The sequence below is a fragment of the Tribolium madens genome, unplaced genomic scaffold (genome assembly GCF_015345945.1).
Source record: "Tribolium madens isolate multiple individuals breed KSU strain unplaced genomic scaffold, Tmad_KSU_1.1 Scaffold_19;HRSCAF=116;Tcas5.2_LG9, whole genome shotgun sequence".
Taxonomy (NCBI): Eukaryota; Metazoa; Arthropoda; class Insecta; order Coleoptera; family Tenebrionidae; genus Tribolium; species Tribolium madens.
Genome location: NW_025400983.1, coordinates 2,956,048 through 2,973,741, shown reverse-complemented (window position 1 = coordinate 2,973,741; position 17,694 = coordinate 2,956,048). Strand labels below are relative to the sequence as shown.

At 31.9% G+C, this 17,694-nt stretch overlaps 3 protein-coding genes across 5 annotated transcripts in view; 1 reads left to right on the top strand and 2 right to left on the bottom strand.

Annotated features, from left to right (window-relative positions):
* Positions 1–407: 407 nt before the first annotated feature.
* On the bottom strand, positions 408–3,904 carry LOC123013563 (retinol dehydrogenase 11-like). Its single transcript, XM_044412170.1, has 4 exons — positions 3,621–3,904; positions 3,244–3,573; positions 709–1,001; positions 408–659 (listed from the first exon to the last, which is right to left on the bottom strand). Exons 1-4 carry the CDS (start codon positions 3,757–3,759, stop codon positions 486–488), a joined length of 936 nt encoding a protein of 311 aa, XP_044268105.1. The 5' UTR covers positions 3,760–3,904; the 3' UTR covers positions 408–485.
* A 2,920-nt stretch (positions 3,905–6,824) lies between these two features.
* Positions 6,825–8,566, top strand: LOC123015421 (leucine-rich repeat-containing protein 27-like). 2 transcript variants are annotated; one of them, XM_044415124.1, is made up of 4 exons: positions 6,825–7,509; positions 7,561–7,834; positions 7,881–7,955; positions 8,008–8,566. In XM_044415124.1, exons 1-3 carry the CDS (start codon positions 6,863–6,865, stop codon positions 7,941–7,943), a joined length of 984 nt encoding a protein of 327 aa, XP_044271059.1. In that variant the 5' UTR covers positions 6,825–6,862; the 3' UTR covers positions 7,944–7,955; positions 8,008–8,566. The 2 variants fall into 2 exon arrangements, with proteins under 2 accessions (XP_044271059.1, XP_044271058.1); XM_044415123.1 differs by having other exon boundaries at positions 7,881–8,026.
* Positions 7,912–17,694, bottom strand: part of LOC123015420 (protein O-GlcNAcase) — an 11,972-nt gene continuing 2,189 nt past the window's right edge. Inside the window, exons 4-13 of one of the 2 annotated variants that reach the window (XM_044415120.1) lie at positions 15,444–15,725; positions 15,053–15,390; positions 12,008–12,406; positions 11,710–11,958; positions 11,485–11,659; positions 11,199–11,252; positions 8,955–9,040; positions 8,466–8,861; positions 8,264–8,420; positions 7,912–8,217 (exon numbers count right to left, since the gene is read on the bottom strand). In XM_044415120.1, coding sequence (XP_044271055.1) covers positions 8,087–8,217; positions 8,264–8,420; positions 8,466–8,861; positions 8,955–9,040; positions 11,199–11,252; positions 11,485–11,659; positions 11,710–11,958; positions 12,008–12,406; positions 15,053–15,390; positions 15,444–15,725 — 2,267 coding nt within the window. In that variant the 3' untranslated portion in view covers positions 7,912–8,086. The remainder of the gene's footprint in view (positions 8,218–8,263; positions 8,421–8,465; positions 8,862–8,954; positions 9,041–11,198; positions 11,253–11,484; positions 11,660–11,709; positions 11,959–12,007; positions 12,407–15,052; positions 15,391–15,443; positions 15,726–17,694) is intronic. The other variant, XM_044415122.1, reaches the window with a different exon arrangement.

Below are 17,694 nucleotides of genomic sequence, written 5' to 3'. Positions count from 1 at the left end.
ACTTTCTTTGTTAATATCAGAAAAAAACAAAATCACCACGTTGTTCAGAAAAAATAGCTATCGGTTGGCCAAAACGTTTTTATATAAATAATATTTATGAAGCTTTTATTCTTGTATAAATATTTTTTACAAAAATGTGCTCATTTATAAGAAACCATAATTTGGTAATAAGTAGCTGTAGATATTTTATTTTTTTAACCATTTTTAAATGACATTGAAATTGAAATCTTTTCAAATAACTTTGTGACACCTTAGAAACGACATTCAAAGTTGTTAATTTTTACCAATATTTTCTTGTATTTCTTATATTTCTTGTCGTTACTAGTAAGTGTATTTTCTTGTCAATAATAATGTATTTGTAATGTAGTTATGTAGTATTAATAGAGCTCAATAAAATAAAACAAAAATTTTAGAGACTTTTTAACCTTTAATTTTATTGCTCATTACATTAAATTAATTGTCATAATAATTAAACTCAGACATAATCACAACTTAACAATTCTCTCCGACTTCTCCCACAACTTTTTCGCGACTCCTTCATCACGTGCCGTTTTGTACGTCTCAATCCTTTTACATTCAGCGAAAAGCTCGCCATTCCATTTCTCGATTCCTTTCGCAACAGAACAATAAATTGTAGTCTGTGCCCCTTCTTCAGGATTCTGAAACCACACTTTAATTTTTTCAACACCAATAAATATTTTCTCTTACTTTGGACATGGTATTCATCATGATAGCAAATGCTACTTTTCTTAAACCTGTCAAATTATTAGTAATATCAGTTTTGATAACTCCCGGATGGAGGGAATAGACCGTAACTCCCGTCCCTTTCAGTTTTTTCGCCAACTCTTGAGTGAAATAAATATTGCACAATTTTGAATTGTTGTAATCGTCAGAGTCTGAAACGTGTTTTTCGATTCGGTTGACGTCGAATTTGGTGGCCAAACCGGCCGCTAAAGAGGACACGTTGACGATGCGACTAGGGGCCGACTTTTTCAGCAACTCTGAAAATTGTTATTTATTAATAATTTTTTTGATTTTTTTATTTCTTGACATTGAAAAAATTAAACAATTATTTTAATCCCGAGAATGTAGGTAACGCCAGAGGCGACAGAAACGAGCCGAGGGCATTTTCGTCCAAGAGATATATTAACGTTTTTTTTTCTCGCAACAGACTAAATCATAATAATAACTTAAGAAAATAATAAATTTGCCAATTTGTCAAATAATTTGTCAAAATATTCAGTTCATTCAATTGCAAACTTAAAATCACCAAAAAACACTAAAAGATTCAATTCATTCAATTTCAGTTTATTGTAAGTGTAAAAATCGGTATTTCATGATTGGTTAAAGATTAATTTCTAACATAATTTTAGTTGGAGAAAATCAAGCAAGTATGCCTTAGGAATTGTCAAAAAAAACTATTTTTTTCAGTGTTTTGTGCCTTTTATATAGCAAATACAACAAATTATTAAAAAAAGTTGTTTAGAATCAACATCTAGCCCTCTGTACTAAATTTCAAAATCATAGTTTTTCATTTTTTTAACAAATTTTTATTAACAAATACGTCAAAAAGCTAGTAGTATGTATTAGATCTAACTAAATCTATTTTTTATTCGTAATAAAAGACCTGTTAAAAATAAAATTCTTTGATTTGTGAAATAATGAACATAACAAAAATAAAAAATCATAGTTGGCCGATGATTTTGAAATTTGGTACAAAGGTCTAGATGTTGATTTTAAACAACTTTTCTTAATAACTTTTTGTCGTATTTGTCACACAAAAGGCACTTTACTCTAGAGTAAAACAAGTTTTTGAAAATTTTCAAGGCTTTCTTGATTTTTCAAAACTAAAACTATGTTAGAAATTAGCTTTAACAAAGCAGGACTAAACCCCAAAAAATCAAAATTAAATTCGGAAGTTTTTTATCTATTAGGTTCAAAAGTCGTTTCATTTATCCACAAATTTTTTTACAAATTTTCAAAAAAAAACAATTTTTTTTGCAATGTTTTCGATTTTTTTTCCAATATAACTAGTAACTACTAATGCAAAATTGTAAAAAAGTTATTAACAAAAGTTGTTTACAATCAATATATTCCAAATTTGAAAATCATCCGCCAACTATGATTTTTCATTTTTTTTTCCAAGGTAATTGCTTTTTATTAACAAATACTTACGTCAAAAAGATATTTAGTACTAATAATCTAAATATATTTTTTATTTCGTAATAAAAAAACTGTTAAAAATATAAATATAACAAAAATAAACATAACAAAAATGAAAAATCATAGTTTTCCAATGATTTTGAAATTTGGTACAGAGGTCTAGATGTTAATTCTAAACAACTTTTCTTTATAACCTTTTGTCGTATTTGTCTTTTTCTTTCACTTTATAATAAAATAAGTTTTTGAAAATTTTCAAAGCTTACTTGATTTTTCAAAACTAAAATTATGTTAACCAAGCAGTACTGAACCCTAAAAAATAAAAATTTAAATCGAGATTTTTTTATTTATTAGGTACAAAAGTCGTTTCATTCATCCAGGAATTTTTTACAAATTTTGATAAAAACATTTTTTCGGACTCTTCGATTTTTTTCCAAATTAACAAGTAACTACTAATGCAAAGTTTTAGAAAATGTTTTTTTTTCCTTTTGTAGCATTTTTTGTATAAAAAATCCTGGAAACATTAATTTCTCAGATTTACTTGAACAACAAAAAAAAGTTTCTTTTTTCTCTTTTCTCTGAATCAATATTGAGAAAAAATAAATTTTTCAAAAAATTGCTAAAGATCGTGTATGAAATTTATTCCAGTTTTTAGAACTTGCCTTAGATTATCTTCTTTTTCATTAAAAGTCAGAATCTCAACGATAAATTGACGTAAAAAATATAAAAAAGCAAGTTGAAACATTGATTTAAGTAAAAAAATCAAGTCTATAAACTAAAACCAAAGAAAAATCCATTTTTTTCTCTCGTTTTTTATTAGAATTGCGTGATAACCGTAGCTCAGAAAATTTGTCAAAATATCTGAAAACTAGAGACTTGAAGCTTCAAAATCTTTTTTTTAATAAAATACATCCTTCCAAAAATCAATTTTTTGTTCCCTTAATTCGAGTTTTTTGATTCTTTTCCATTAAAAATACTATTTTTGACATTTCTTGAATTACTTTCCCTTGTCCTGGTTCCATTTCATCATTCAAAATTGTTCACTTTAGTTAAACATGATAAAAGTTTGATAGCAATACTGACCCAATAGCAGATGTGTTAGGAGGAAGCCGGAAAAGTGGTTGGTCTGGATGAGAAGCGGAAGTCCATCCTGGGAAGTCCTATCCCCGTAGTTTAAAATCCCCGCATTATTAACTAAAATATCAAGACGATTTTCGGTCTCGTTGATTTCTTTAGCGAAGGCTCGAACCGAGTCAAATGAGGCCATATCGACGATTTTGACCACAATATTTTCATTTCCGGTCTCGGAAATGATTTTCAAACGGGCTTCTTCCGCTTTGGATTTATTGCGACAAGCTAAAATGACTCGAGCGCCTCTTTTGGCGAAATCAAGAGCTGTCTCATAACCAATACCTAATTTCGAGAAATCAATAAATGAACCAAAAATTTTGCCGACTTACCGGTGTTTGCGCCCGTTATTAAGGCAGTTCTGCCAACCAAACAAGTCTGACTTTTGCACCAACCTGTGGTTAGTTTGAAATAAATTTTTGCAATTGCGAAAATTGCTAAAATTGCGAAAATGAGAGTACACAGCACCATTTTGGACGAAAACTGAGTCGCAAATGATTTTTTCAAGTCATTGGGACACAAATTCGCGCACTCATCGCAGATAACACGCGAGAAAGCTAATAATTATCTATTTAACACTTATGTAATCATGGCCGAGTTATACATAGGCTGCGCGCGCTTGTAGGCTCTCTTGTAGTGCATACAATTTTTTTTTTTCTCAACTACTTATGTACAAACCACTTTATTAGTATGTTAGTCAAGTGACCTTTAGCATCACTAATACATTTATTGTCTACTTATTCTAGTATTTCCAGTTATTAACCACAAAAACTTGAACTTTGAACTATTCCTTTTATTATAAATTTTTAATTATAATGACTTTTTTTAAGCCCATCATTATACCAGGCGAATAAAAAGTATGGAATCAAACGTTTTTTTTTTTGGAAAAACTAATTGATGAATGGTAATGTACTATAAAAATCAAATAAAAAAATAAAAATCAATAAATTAAGTTTCAATTTCAAAGTTTAATCGTATTTTTATGTTTTTCCAATTATTTTTTTTAATACAAATGCATCGAGATTCTAAGTTTTTCAAAAAAAATCTAATTTGAAATTTTGACTTGCATTTTTTTACCATTTTTCTCATTTTGAAACAAGAATTACGCATTTCTCAAAATTCTTTTTTCGCATTTTACTTCAAATTATCTTACAAAAAAATGTATCAAGAATAAAATTTTTGGAATTTATTTTTGAGTTCTACAAAAATGGCAACCCACTATAAAACCATTTTTCTCATAAAGCTTATGATATAAGAATTACAACTATTTACTTTATATTTAATTTTTTCAATTTTTTTTCCATAAATTGCAATTTTGACAAATAAAATCAAATAAGTCAAAAACAAAACAAAATTTCGTTCTCAAAATACGATCAGATTTTGTATCTTACTTTATTATTTATATTAATATATTATTTATATTAATTATTGCTTTCTGAAGGCAAATGATTAAAAAAACCGCTTGGTTCCATACTTTATATTCACCCTGTATATTCTTTACAAAATCAATAAATTGAGTTTCAATTCCAAAGTTTAACCATATTTTTATATTTTTCCTATAACTATAATGAACTTTTTAAAAACATTATTAGTATAATTATATAATCATGACGTAAATGTTTATTTCAATTTTAAAAAGTAGATTTTTATAAACATCACCAAAAAAAAATTTCAATTATTACATGGCCAAAAATTACTATTAAGTTTTTTTTAATACAATGTAATGTATCAAGATTCTAAGTTTTTCTAAAAAATCTAATTTGAAAAAAATGATTTGAAATTTTGACTTGCATTTTTTTACCATTTTTCTCATTTTGAAACAAGAATTACGCATTTCTCACTTTTTCACAATTCTTTTTTCGCATTTTTCTTCAAATTATGTTACAAAAATTTGCTTGCAACTGACGTCTATATTTGAATTTTTAGTTTATAAGACACACCATCGGACTTTTTGTTTTCAATAATCCTTTTTTTATTCTAAAAAATATTCTTTATCTTCTTCCTAAAAATTTCGACACTACGCGTATTTTCTTTAACGTTTTCCAATTCTTATTCTTTCCCGTAACTTTTTTTGGCAAACTGATAAAATGACAATTTTTATGCCGCCAGTAGTAAAACATTGTATTCAAAAAAACTACCTAAGTAACTTAACGTCACAACAGTTATTTTAATTTTTTTTTATTTAACAAATAAATATAATTTACTCACAATTTACTTATTGTTGGTAAAACCGACCTTTAAACATAGAAATATAAGTTTATCTCAGGCTAGGAATAGGTATATTACCTACCTAATAATGAAATAGTATATCACAAGCAAGCAGGGAAATATTTTATTATCCCGAAGTTTCAAGTTAGCTGACCGAAAAGCAGATAACAATTCTCATCAATGATTGTATTATGCTTTTTTATTCAGTCACATTTTATTTAACAATAGTAAATATTTAACAATAATAAAATATTAATTTATCCAAGGTTAAAAGATTTGTCTACGTTGGTAACATAATTTTAATTTGTATTTTTTTTGTAATTTCTTTTTTAATTAACAATGAACTAATTTTGTTACTTTCAAATAATTATTATAGCTTAGTTTTGTATATTTATGAAAAGTTTCTTTTATTTTCTAGTGTTTTTTGGTTGATTAATTCTCTTTCTTTAAAATGTCATTTCACATGACTAAACTTTTCAGTTTTAATAGGGGCGAGTAGGGTTATTGTGGCCACTTTTGTGTAATTCACCCACTCTCCTCTCATGTTAAAATAGTTTATTATAAACAGAGACATATTTTATTATTCCAAGAGCTCAAGTTTTCCGACCCAGAAGCAAATATTGAAATTCTAACCGATTTTATTCACAATCACATTTTATTAACGGTTACATATTTATTATTATTGCTATTCATTATTTAGCGTTAGGATTTATTATTTGTCAGTTACTAATTATTACGTTTTACCATTTTCTAGAACTTTTCCTGACTCATTGGTTCTTGTTAACTCGTTACCCAACTTTTGTAATTCTCTTTGTATGTACCTTGGTAACAATTAGTCATCTAAGGCGATATATTTTTTGTCAATGATGATTCGTACAACTTCTTACACAACATTTGATTTTGTACTCATCGGATGTACAAACAATAAAATTTTACACAAGATATTGTTTTATTTATCAAATCCGGAACATGACACAATAAAATATTACAGGCAAAATTGTGAAAAAAGTAGATTTTTGCAAGTTTGTAAACATGACTAGTCAAACTAGTTTGTAGTTTTTGCTTTTTTCAAATAATTATAACTTTGTTTTTTACTTATAAGATTGTTTTGTGTTTTAGTCAATTAATTCGTTTTCACAGGTTTAAACTTTTCAGTTTTTATAATATACACAAATATTGAAAACAAATAAAATTGTTAAACATTCTATTTACCATTTTTTTAAGAATGATAAATCATTTCTTTTTAAAACTTCTTATTTTTACATTCATTTTATGTAACAATGCCATCTGCTGGTGGCGCACCCGCTTAAAAACTCCCTCCCCGTTGCCATAACAAAGTCAAAATTCCCGTTTCCCTCCGGTCAAAATGTCCGAATTCGACATAATTTTCGACAGTTCGGCGCAAAATTTAAAAGAGGTGCCGTCAAAAATCCTCCAAATGCACCACTTGAAAATGTTATACTTGCACCAGAACTTCCTCAAAGAGTTACCCCAGGACTTCTTCCTCAAACTACCCCAATTGGCATGGCTCGATTTGCGCCACAACCATTTGACCACAATCCCGCCCACCATCGCCCACCACCAACACCTCGAAAACCTGCTCCTCTCCGACAACAAAATCGAGGTATTGCCCAACGAGCTGGGCCTCGTGCCCAACCTGAAAGTCCTGCAGGTGGCCAACAACCCCCTGGCGTACCCCAACGCTCGGGTGGTGGCCGAGGGCACGAGGGGGATCGTGGGGTACCTGCGGCGCCAATACGAGAAGATCGCGCAGCCCCCGAGCGAGGAGGAGATCCGGCTGGAGGACTACTCCCAGGTGTTCCCCATGGAGGAGTCCAGGATCGTGCACAAAATCAGTGATTCCCGGGACACAATCCTCCTCAAGTCCTTCTACGAGGCCAAAGCCTCCCAAACCGGCGACTCCATCACCTTCATCCCCCCGCTGCGCCACTCCTGGATGGACAAACTCAAACGGCTGTTGGAGGAGCAGGAGAGGATCCTCCAACAGGAGCGGTTAAACCGGTTGAGGGCGATCCTTCAAGTGATTAAAACCGATATTTGTAGGAATCTGCAAGCGTTGACGTCGTGGAGGTACCAGAAGAAAACCGAACCGAAGCGGATTTCGCACCAGGAGTACCAAACCAAAGCCCCCTACGCGACGCAAGACATGGAGCGCGAGATCGATCGAATGATCCAAAAGAACAAAAAACCAAAAAAGGAGGACGTTGATAAGCTGATAAGCGACCTCGTCGGCCAATTGAAAGACATGGAGGCGAGTTATGCCGGCTCCAAGTCGCCTCGGAGCGAAATCGAGACGGCTGGAACCCAAATCAAGAAGGTAAATGAAATTTCTATTTGAAAGGTTTGCGACTTGGCTATTGCAGATCATGTCCATGCAGAAGAAACTGCTCCAGCTGCAAGAAACCAACGATTTAATGTTACAATAATTCTTATACACAGTTAAATACGTAATTACAATATTTAGATGTAAAATAATAAGAGTAATTATAGTACAAAATCACAAGGTTAATTTGAAGATCTATCAAAATTGTAACAAATCAGTCAAGTGTTATTTTTACAATTTGTGCATTTAGAAGGTACGTCCCATCACGATTTTGCCTTTAATCGCCTCGTGTGTGTTCTCCACAAAGCCTAATTTCCCGTAAAACGCATGCGTGTAGCTGTCACTCGCGTTCATAACCACGTGAACACCGAACGAACCTGAAACGACCAATTAGAACAGTCACGTGATAACGACACGCCTCACCATTGGCCCGCAATGCCGCCAAGAGACACGTGACTAGTCGCTTGCTCACTGATTGGTCCAACACCGACGGAAGAATACTACAAATCATAATGGAAGGATGAGTGGGACTTGAGACGTAAATCTCGTCCTTGAAACCATGGAAATACGATATGCTCTCCTGGAAAACAAATTTAATCCTAGTTTGATAATAAACTAAGCCTACTTGTGCAAACTTTGATAAGTCTTTATTGATGAGTGAGAGGGGGTATTTGTCGCACATTTCCGGGATCCAGGCTAACTCCATCTTGACCCGGAATTTTTTATAGTCCGGAGCGGCGCACGCGAAGCCGACAATCCCCGCGTCGTCCTCAACGACGAAGCAAAACTCCGGGTGGAGTGTGAGATAAGGGCCGACGATCCGGTCGGCTTGGAGCCCTTTGAGGTCCTCGGGGTAGGGTTGGGGGTCCTCGAGACCGTCCTTGCACGTCCTCGTACACACACTGTAGACCATTTGCTCATCGGTCGGTAAAAAAGGTCGCACAGTGAAGACTCGACAAGTCGGTACGTCAGGTACCTTGTACACGAAGAGGTCATTCCCCGAGTCCACCGGAATCAACCGCTACAAAAATTTGAATCAATAGAAATTCGAGACAATTTTCACATGAACTAAACAACGCAGGCCGGGAAAAACTCTGAAAATCGCAAAAATTACCTGAAGATCAGCTGTCAAGCCTCCACGGAAAACCCACGGCTCCTGATCGCCGCTCATAAAAGTCTCCTTCCAGCCTTTGGAAAACCCTAACGGAAAACCTCATCAGACTTTTCTTCAGACAAGAGACAATCCGCACAGTGTTGCCAAATCACAAAAAAATCGCCAGATCCGAGTTGAAAAACTTGGCAAATTTGTGTCAAATTTTTGTAAAAATATCATATAATCTTTTTTATGACAATGATTTAACCGCAAAAAACGTCCATAACACAAAAATATCATTTTCTGTAATTTTTCAGCTTATTTTTTCTCAAAAACGTGTTTAAACACTCAAAAAAAGCAAAAATAACACATTTTTTGTCAAATCTTGTTAAAAAAAATTGCGAAATCACTGCGTTTCTATCTGAAAAACGTGCTAAACCCTCAAGTTGACTTCTTGGCTAGTGTTAAAAAAATTCGCAAAAACCTTGAGATTTTACAAAAACGTACGACCAAATTTTGTGTTTTTTGACTTATTTTTGCCTTCATTTTGCTCAAAAAGCAGTTAAATCGAATAAAACTAACAAAATAACATCAATTTCGATATATTTTTGTGATTATTTTAAGCGTGTAAGATTTTGTAGTCTCAAATTCAAAAACAAGCTAAAAAACAATATCAATTTCGATTTAATTTCCTATTTTTTTACCATGTTTAAACGAACCTTTTTTAATTTTTTTTTTCTCAAAAACGTACTTACTCAAACATTCGAAAAAGACAAAAATAACACATTTTTGTCCGAATTTGTTAATAATTTTGCAAACAATTGCGTTTCTAGCTGAAAACGTGCTAAAACGCCCGAGAAATACAATTTTTGCCTTAATTTTTGATTTTTGATTTGTTTTAGCGAAATCTCCCAAAAAATCATACATTTTAACGTGTTTAAAAGCATTTTCGACCAAATTTTTTTGGTTTCTCGACTTATTTTTGACTTAATTTTGCTCAAAAACCAGTTAAATCGAGTGTGGAAATAAAACAAAAAGACAAAATAAAATAAACAAAAAAAATGTGTGGAACATTTTGTATAAATTTCGTTTTTAAAGTTAAAAAAACGCCAAAATAACAAATGACCAAAAAATTTGTCGTGTTATACAGGGCGTGTAATTAATACGACTTCGAAAATACTGACTACTATTGAAATTCAAATTTAATTTTCTGCTTGGTTCCATAGTTGTCAAAACTGAATCGAATAAAATTTTTAACTATACAGAGTGTTCCTTTATTACATAACTGTACTCAATTTTTTTTTCAAGCAACGACCTACATTTTTTGTTTTCTTTTTTGATATAATAAATGATGCAAAACTGCTTTGTTTTTACATTTCGGTTGCGGCGTTCCCAAGTTACACATGTTTGCGAAATATATACAGGGTGTTTAAATTATATGTTTACTACTTCACATAATATTACAATTTTGGAATATTTCAATTACCCCTCAAAAAATTAAACTCTGTTTTCCTTTTAATAACTTTTAATTTTTGATTATTTTTTGCTTTTATTTAGAATTTGTTTTTACCTTTATGTTTAAAGAAATTACTTCTATTATTAATGACAGCGTTATTATTATTAAGCAGTCAAATTTTAGATGGGACACTTAATAAAAGTAGGAAGAACTATATGTTTATTTTAATATTTTCTATTTTGTGTCAAAATCTCGTTAAAAAATTAAAGTTATTGTGGTCTATGTGTTAAATTTTTGGCTTGTTTTAAACGAAATTTTGTGAAATAATTGTGTTTCTAGCATTCTAAAAAGGGAAAAAGATAAAATGCCATTTTGGGCTTTGTTTAGTAAAATCTCGTAAAAAACAAATCCAATTATTTTTAACCAATTTGGTGGTTTTTAGATTTTTTGAAAAAATTTGGCGAAAAAATCAAGTCTAGTTGAAAAACGTGGAAAATACTCGAAAAAATTATTGGTAGAAAAATTAGTGTATTCATTTCTTGTAACCGCAGAATTATAACAAAAAAAATCACCCGATATTAGAATTTTCACACAAGTTTTCACCAAATCACCAAATCTGGTGATATTTCCCCAGACGTGGCAACACTGAATCCGCCAACGCTTACGCTATTACGCTTAGTCGACGCATGCGCGATGTTAATGTTACGCAATGCATGGCAACGTTATACAGAGTGAGTCAAGTTTTATGAATTTTTCAATAAAGTTAAAATTTGAGTCACCCTGTAGATTGACTACTAATCGATGCATACATGTGTAGGTCCCCTGGGTGTATGAGGGCATAGAAGCAGGAAACTGGCCGCCAGCTTAACAAAACAAAGAAATTAATAACTGGAAACAACCGGAAATCATCTGAAAAACACACAAAAATGCAGTAAACGATTACTTTCCGCACTATTTTTACGCCCTAAAAACTCGACGACCACCTGTGAAATATACAATTTACGCCAGCGATGATATGAAAAAAAATTACGCTTCGCGCCATCTGATCGGAAAGTAATCGATTACGCAACCACCAAACACACACTTGCAACTTACCCAACCATTTCACATAAGAATTGAGCAAAGAAATTACACCTCTGATATCCCACACATAGGAATATAAATCGTACAAAATCTCGCGATTATTGCAACTGGATAAGTGTTGAAATAACCGATTTACGGCTTGGGTCATTTCATTCATTTTTTCAGCACGAGAAAACCACTCCTGCACCTTGAAATAACCAATCAAATTTTTAAAATCGTATCAAAGGGCGGGCTTACTTCAGATTTTGATGTATCCTTCTTCTGATTGGCTGCCATCACGACGTGAGCGTTCGATTTCAACCAATTAAATTCTTGCAACAGTTGCAAGCCCTGCCCACCATGTTCAAACGGTAAATAGAACAAATCGCAAAGGAGGGATAAATCCTCAAATGTCAAATCGTTTTCTTTCCTTCCTTCCGTTTCCGGTTCAACTACCATTTGATTTACACCGTCATTTGTTTCCACTTGCATACTCCCACTTGACGTCTACAAACAAACAATTGAAAACAGTGTCGAAAACTGGTTTTTTTAGTACCGAAGTTTCGCTCATAGCGACATCTTCCGGCGGTTTAGCGACATGCGCCGGTGAAATGTTCGGTGTACTGTTACAATCCATTGGTTCGCTCGGACTTAAACTTGATTCATTACTCAAATCCGTACTTGTGTCTGTGTTCATACAGGTTTCTTCTTTACCGACTTCTTTCTCTTCGGGTTTGTCACCGTTTACCACTTTCAACTTGTCTTTGTCGGGCTTGATTAGAGTTCCGCTCAACACAGTGATGCTTTTCGTTTCGGGATCGGAGATAGGGATTGGGATCGGGACGGGAGCGATAGGATTAGGGATTGAATCATTGCATACCACTTTTGTGTCGGAGACGAGGGAATTCATCACGGGACCGGGAACGGGGTTCACCATACTGTCGCTGACGGTGACCTGGAAATGCAAAAAAAATAAAAAATGAAAAAAAAAACACGAAAATAAAAAAATTAACAAAAAATCTAAGAAAAAAATTAGTTTTCTGCTTAAAAATCTCTCCATGAAACAAAAATATCAGTATCGGCCTGATTCTGTGGTTTTTTACTTGTTTTTGCGAAATAATTGCTGAAAAACGTGCTTTGTTGACTTTTTGGTTTGTTTTAACGAAATCGCGCGAAAACTATGATATTTTACATACAAAAACATGTTTAAAAGCATTTTCGACTAAATTTTGTGTTTTCTCGGCTTATTTTTGTCTTAATTTTTCTCAAAAAGTAGTTAAATCGAGTGAAACAAACACAATAAGATCTATTTCGATTTATTTTTGTAATTTTTAAGCTTGTTTGGACAAGATTTTGCAAAACAAATGAGTTTCATGTTCAAAAAATAGGAAGGCGAGCGAAACAAGTTAAAACATAATTTCAATTCCGATTTAATTTAGTAATTTTTTATTGCGTTAAAAGAAAATTTTTCGAAATTTTTTTGTTTTTACCTCAAAAACGTGCTTAAACACTCGAAAAAGGCAAAAATAACACAATTTTTGTTCTGTTTTGTTAAACTTTTGGCTTGTTTTTAACGAAATTTTGCGAGTTAACTGCGTTTCTAGCTAAAACGCTCGAGAAATACGAAAATAATAGAATTTTTGACTTGATTTGTAGACTTTTTGGTTTGTTTCAGTTTGTTTTAGCGAAATCTCTCGAAAAACCTGAGATTTTAGTGCAAAAACGCGTTTGAAAGTGTTTTCGGCCTAATTCTGTGGTTTTTCGGCTTGTTTTTGCGAAATAATTGCTGAAAAACGTGCTAAAACGCTCGAGAAATGCAAAAATAAAATCATTATTGACTTAATTTGTTGACTTTTTGGTTTATTTTAGCGAAATCTCGCGAAAACCCTGAGATTTTACAAAAACGTGTTAAAAGTATTTTCCACCAAATTTTGTGTTTTCTCGGCTTATTTTTGTCTTAATTTTTCTCAAAAACTAGTTAAATCGAGTAAACAAACACAATGCCATCTATTTCGTTTTGTTTTAGTGATTTTTAAGCGTGTTTGGACAAGATTTTGCAAAATAAATGAGTTTCTGGTTCAAACAATAGGAAGTCGAGCGAAACAAATTAAAAAATAATTTCAATTGCTTTTTTGCGCAATTTCACCCATTTTCAGCAGAAACGCGAAATTTCATCGAAATTAATCCGAAAAATTATTAAATGAGGTTAAAATGACATAATTTTTTAACGTTTTTGAGAGTTTAGAACGTTTTTCGGTCAAAAACGCCAATATTTCAAGGAATTTTTTCAAACAATACTAAAAAATTATCAAATTTGGTCAAAATTTGTGTTATTTTAGACCTTTTTGAAACGTTGTGAAAGTTTTTGAGAAAAAAAAAACAAGCAAAAATTTACTAAAAAAACTCATTTTTTAAACGATTTTGCTGAAAAATCATTAAATTAGTTCAGAAACACAACTTTATTTTTTTTACGTCAAAAATACCAGGAATTCTTTAAAAATAGAAACAACAAAATGTGGACAAAAATGATACCTTTGCGGTTTTTTTGGTCAAATTAACCCGTTTTTAGAAAAAAACATAATTATTTTACGAAAATTTTTCTATAAATTAGGTACTAAATTAGATTGAAAGTGACTAATTTTTTGTATTTTTCAAAAGTTATAGCATATTTTTTGGTCAAAAATTCTTGAAAGATAAGCTGAAAAATCACCAAATTTGGTTGAAATTAGAGTTATTTTAACTTTTTTTGAGTATTTGAGGAAGTTTTTGCGATAAAAACTCGTGACATTTCGCTAAAAAATAATAAACAGTTTAGTTAATAGTTTAATTAGTCATTTAGTTTTATTTAGTAATTTTTTTACCCTATTAAAACAAAAGATTTCGACTTTTTTTGTGTAGAAAAAAATAAATATAGAAAACAAAATAACAAATAAAAAAATAAACAAATGAAAAAAAAATTGTCGCGTTATACAGGGTGTGGCAATAATACGACTTCGAAAATACTGATTCTAAACTGAAAATACATTTAATTTTTTGTTTGGTTACTTAGTTTAGTTTAACTATACAGGGTGATCCATTATTTGTAAACCGTACCCAACTTTTTTTTTAATAACCTAAATTTTTTTCTGTATTCTTTTTTTCTGCAAAACCATGTTTATAGAATTCGGTTGCGGCGTTCACAAATTACACATTTACAAATATACAGGGTGTCCGAGAAAAACATTAAAAGATTTCATGTAGTGGTTCCTCAGGTGAAAATAAGAAAAAAATTTCCTATAGACTTATGTCCGAAAATGCTTCCTGAGCAAGCTAGAATCCCCTGAAGATGGCGGGCAAACATACTTTTTTTTCAATTATATCAGTAATCAGTAGACATAAAGTAACAAGTTTGCAAAATTGTGTAGCCTAATTTTTGTACGACGCACCATTTTCGTGAAAAATAAAAAGCATATAGGGTCAAGTAACTGTAACTCCCTTAGGAAGCATTTCCGGATATGGGTTCAAAGGAACTTTTTTCCTTATTTTGACCTAAACAATCACCCCACGAAATATTTTAACATTTTTTTTCGGACACCTTGTATAGTTAACATGGCCTACTTACACTACTGCACACTTCCGCCAACGCTTGCAGTTGATTTTGGTTGACAACTGGTTGCGAGTTGCCGGTGGTGGTAGTGGTGGTGGTCGTAGAGGTCAAGGTCATGCAGGTGTTGATGGAGGGGATAATGGGCACGGGGATGACGGCCACCGCCGGCTGGGGCTTAACAATCGGCCCCCAGGCCGTCTTGTGTTTGGAAAATTCGGGTAACCACTCGTTGATTGCATTGCGGAGGGCTTGTCGGGGGTGGTACATATTGGGGGACAGGGAGGCGGGGACGTCTTCACCTAGACCGTCCTCAGTTTCAGTCTCAAGTTTAATATCGGCGGAAACCGTGTCATCTGAAAAAAATCAAGTTGCTTTGGGGGAAAAACAAAAAATTCTCATAGCCGACTTAAAGTGAGATCTCGCTGGCCGTCCACGTTACAGCGCGACCATTGGGCCAAAGTGTGGATTGCCACGAAGTTTGCGCCGTATTCGCAATTGGGGTTGGTCAAAACCCCGCGCAATTTTGGGATCAAGTCGGGGGAACGGCCCGAGTAGGGCCCCAAAAAGACACGTTTCTGGTCGTAGTCGTTGGCGTGGAGGTTGTCCCAAATCACGGGGGGGCGACGCAGTGCGTCGGTGATCTCCTGGATGTTCTCCTTTGTCAAAATGCGCGAAATCACCTTCTGACCTGAAAAAATTGCACTTTATTTCTGAACAAAGTGGCCTATTTTGAAATTAAGTTGGCAACATTAACTGTCAAATTCAAATGCAGTGTTGCCAGGTGTGAAATTTCACCACATCTGGTGATTAAGAGACAACTTTTTGATGATTTTTAAAAACTTAACTCCAGTTACAGCAGAAAATTAATAAATCAATTTTTTTGCACAAACGTAAAGGAACAAACTTCGATTTTTTTATTACTGATAGAAAAAATTATGTCAAAAATACCTAATGACAGTAATGATACTACATTTCTTAGAATTTTTTGAGCATTTTGCATGTTTTTTAGCCAGAAATTCAATTATTTTGACAAACTTTCTCAAAAATAAGTCAAATTAGTTAAGAAAGTAGTTTTATTTGTTTTTTAAGTGTTTTCACCCAACAGAGTCAGAAAATCACTAAACTGGATCAAAAAATACATTACTTTGGTCTTTTTCGGAGCGTTTTAGTAAGTTTTTTAGATAGAAACTAAAATATTTTGCAAAACTTCGTTAAAAACAAACTAAAAATTTACAAATGAAGACAAAAATTATTGTGTTATTTGTCATTTTTTGAGTATTTTAACGTGTTTTTGAAATAAATTCAGTTTTTTTAATAAATTAGATTAAAGTTTGTATTATTTTAGCTTGTTTCGTTCGATTTAGTTGGTTTTTCAACCAGCGACTCATTTATTTTACAAAATCTTGTCAAAACATGTCTAAAAAGTACAAAAATCTATCTAAATTGAAATTATTTCGTTTGTTTTATAAAATTTAGCTCGTTTTTAAGTAAAATTTTACACAAAATAAGCCGAAAAACATAAAATTTGGTTGAAAATGGTGTTACTTTAGCTTTTTCAAGTTTTTAAGCAGGTCAAATCAGGTCAGGTCAACTAAAATCTCAACTTTTTGCGACATTTTGCTAAAACAAACCAAAAAAACACACAATCAAGTCTTATTTTTGGCTTTTTCAAGTCTTTTAGCATGTTTTTCTGGTACAAATGTAAAAATTTCGCAAAACTTATAATATTGGACCAAAAATAATGTTATTTTTACCTTTTTCTAAGCGTTTTATACGTTTTTTTAAGCCACAAACAGATTTATTTTGCAAAATTTTGTTAAAAACAAACTAAAAAATTCATCACATTAGGCCAAAAACTGTTATTTTGCTAAAATTAAAAAAACTACAAAAATTAAGTCATTTTTCAAGTCTTTTAGTATATTTTTCAGGTAAAAATATAAATATTACGTAAAATTTTCATAAAAACAAGCCAAAAAACTACACAATTAGACCGAAAATATTGTCATTTTTGCAAATTTTGGAGCGTTTTAATATGTTTTTTAAGGCAAATACAAAAAAATTAACGCAAAATTTAGCAAATTAAGCCAAAAATCGTGTCATTTTTTGCACTTTTAAAGTTTTTAAGCACATTTTTGAAACAAATACAAAGTTTTTGCAAAAAATTTTACTATAAAACTGGCCCAAAAATTACCAAATTGGATTGAAATTGATATTATTTCAGTTTGTTTTGTTCGATTTAGTTCATTTTTGAACCAGAGCTTCATTTATTTTGCAAAAATATGCCTAACAATTACAAAACTACACTCAAATTGATATTATTTCGTTTGTTTTACTCGATCTGTTTTTAAGAAAATTTTTTTCAAAATATAAGCCATAAAACACACACTTTGGTCGCAAAAAATGGTATTATTTTATTCCTTTCAAGTTATTAAATTTTTAAAGTTTTTAAATAAAAAACAAAAACAACATCAACATCAAGCATTATTTTTGCCCTTTTCAACTCTTTTAGCACGTTTTTCAGCTAAAAATGTAAACATTTCGCATTTTTGCGAGATTTACGTAAAAAAACGTAAACGTTCCATTGTATTAGAAAAATTTAAATCATAATCTTGTAGCTCCCATCTGGTGAATTTAATTTTTTTGGTCTGGCAACATGT

Excerpts from the sequence above, each read along its gene's own strand:
- LOC123013563 (XM_044412170.1), bottom strand. The coding sequence starts at position 3,759 with ATGGTGCTGTGTACTCTCATTTTCGCAATTTTAGCAATTTTCGCAATT. Across the intron at positions 1,002-3,243 it reads CCTAACACATCTGCTATTGG|AGTTGCTGAAAAAGTCGGCC; the intron begins GTCAGTATTGCT and ends AACAATTTTCAG. Across the intron at positions 660-708 it reads TGATGAATACCATGTCCAAA|AATCCTGAAGAAGGGGCACA; the intron begins GTAAGAGAAAAT and ends GTGTGGTTTCAG.
- LOC123015421 (XM_044415124.1), top strand. The coding sequence starts at position 6,863 with ATGTCCGAATTCGACATAATTTTCGACAGTTCGGCGCAAAATTTAAAA. Across the intron at positions 7,510-7,560 it reads AGGATCCTCCAACAGGAGCG|GAATCTGCAAGCGTTGACGT; the intron begins GTTAAACCGGTT and ends CGATATTTGTAG. Across the intron at positions 7,835-7,880 it reads CTGGAACCCAAATCAAGAAG|ATCATGTCCATGCAGAAGAA; the intron begins GTAAATGAAATT and ends TGGCTATTGCAG.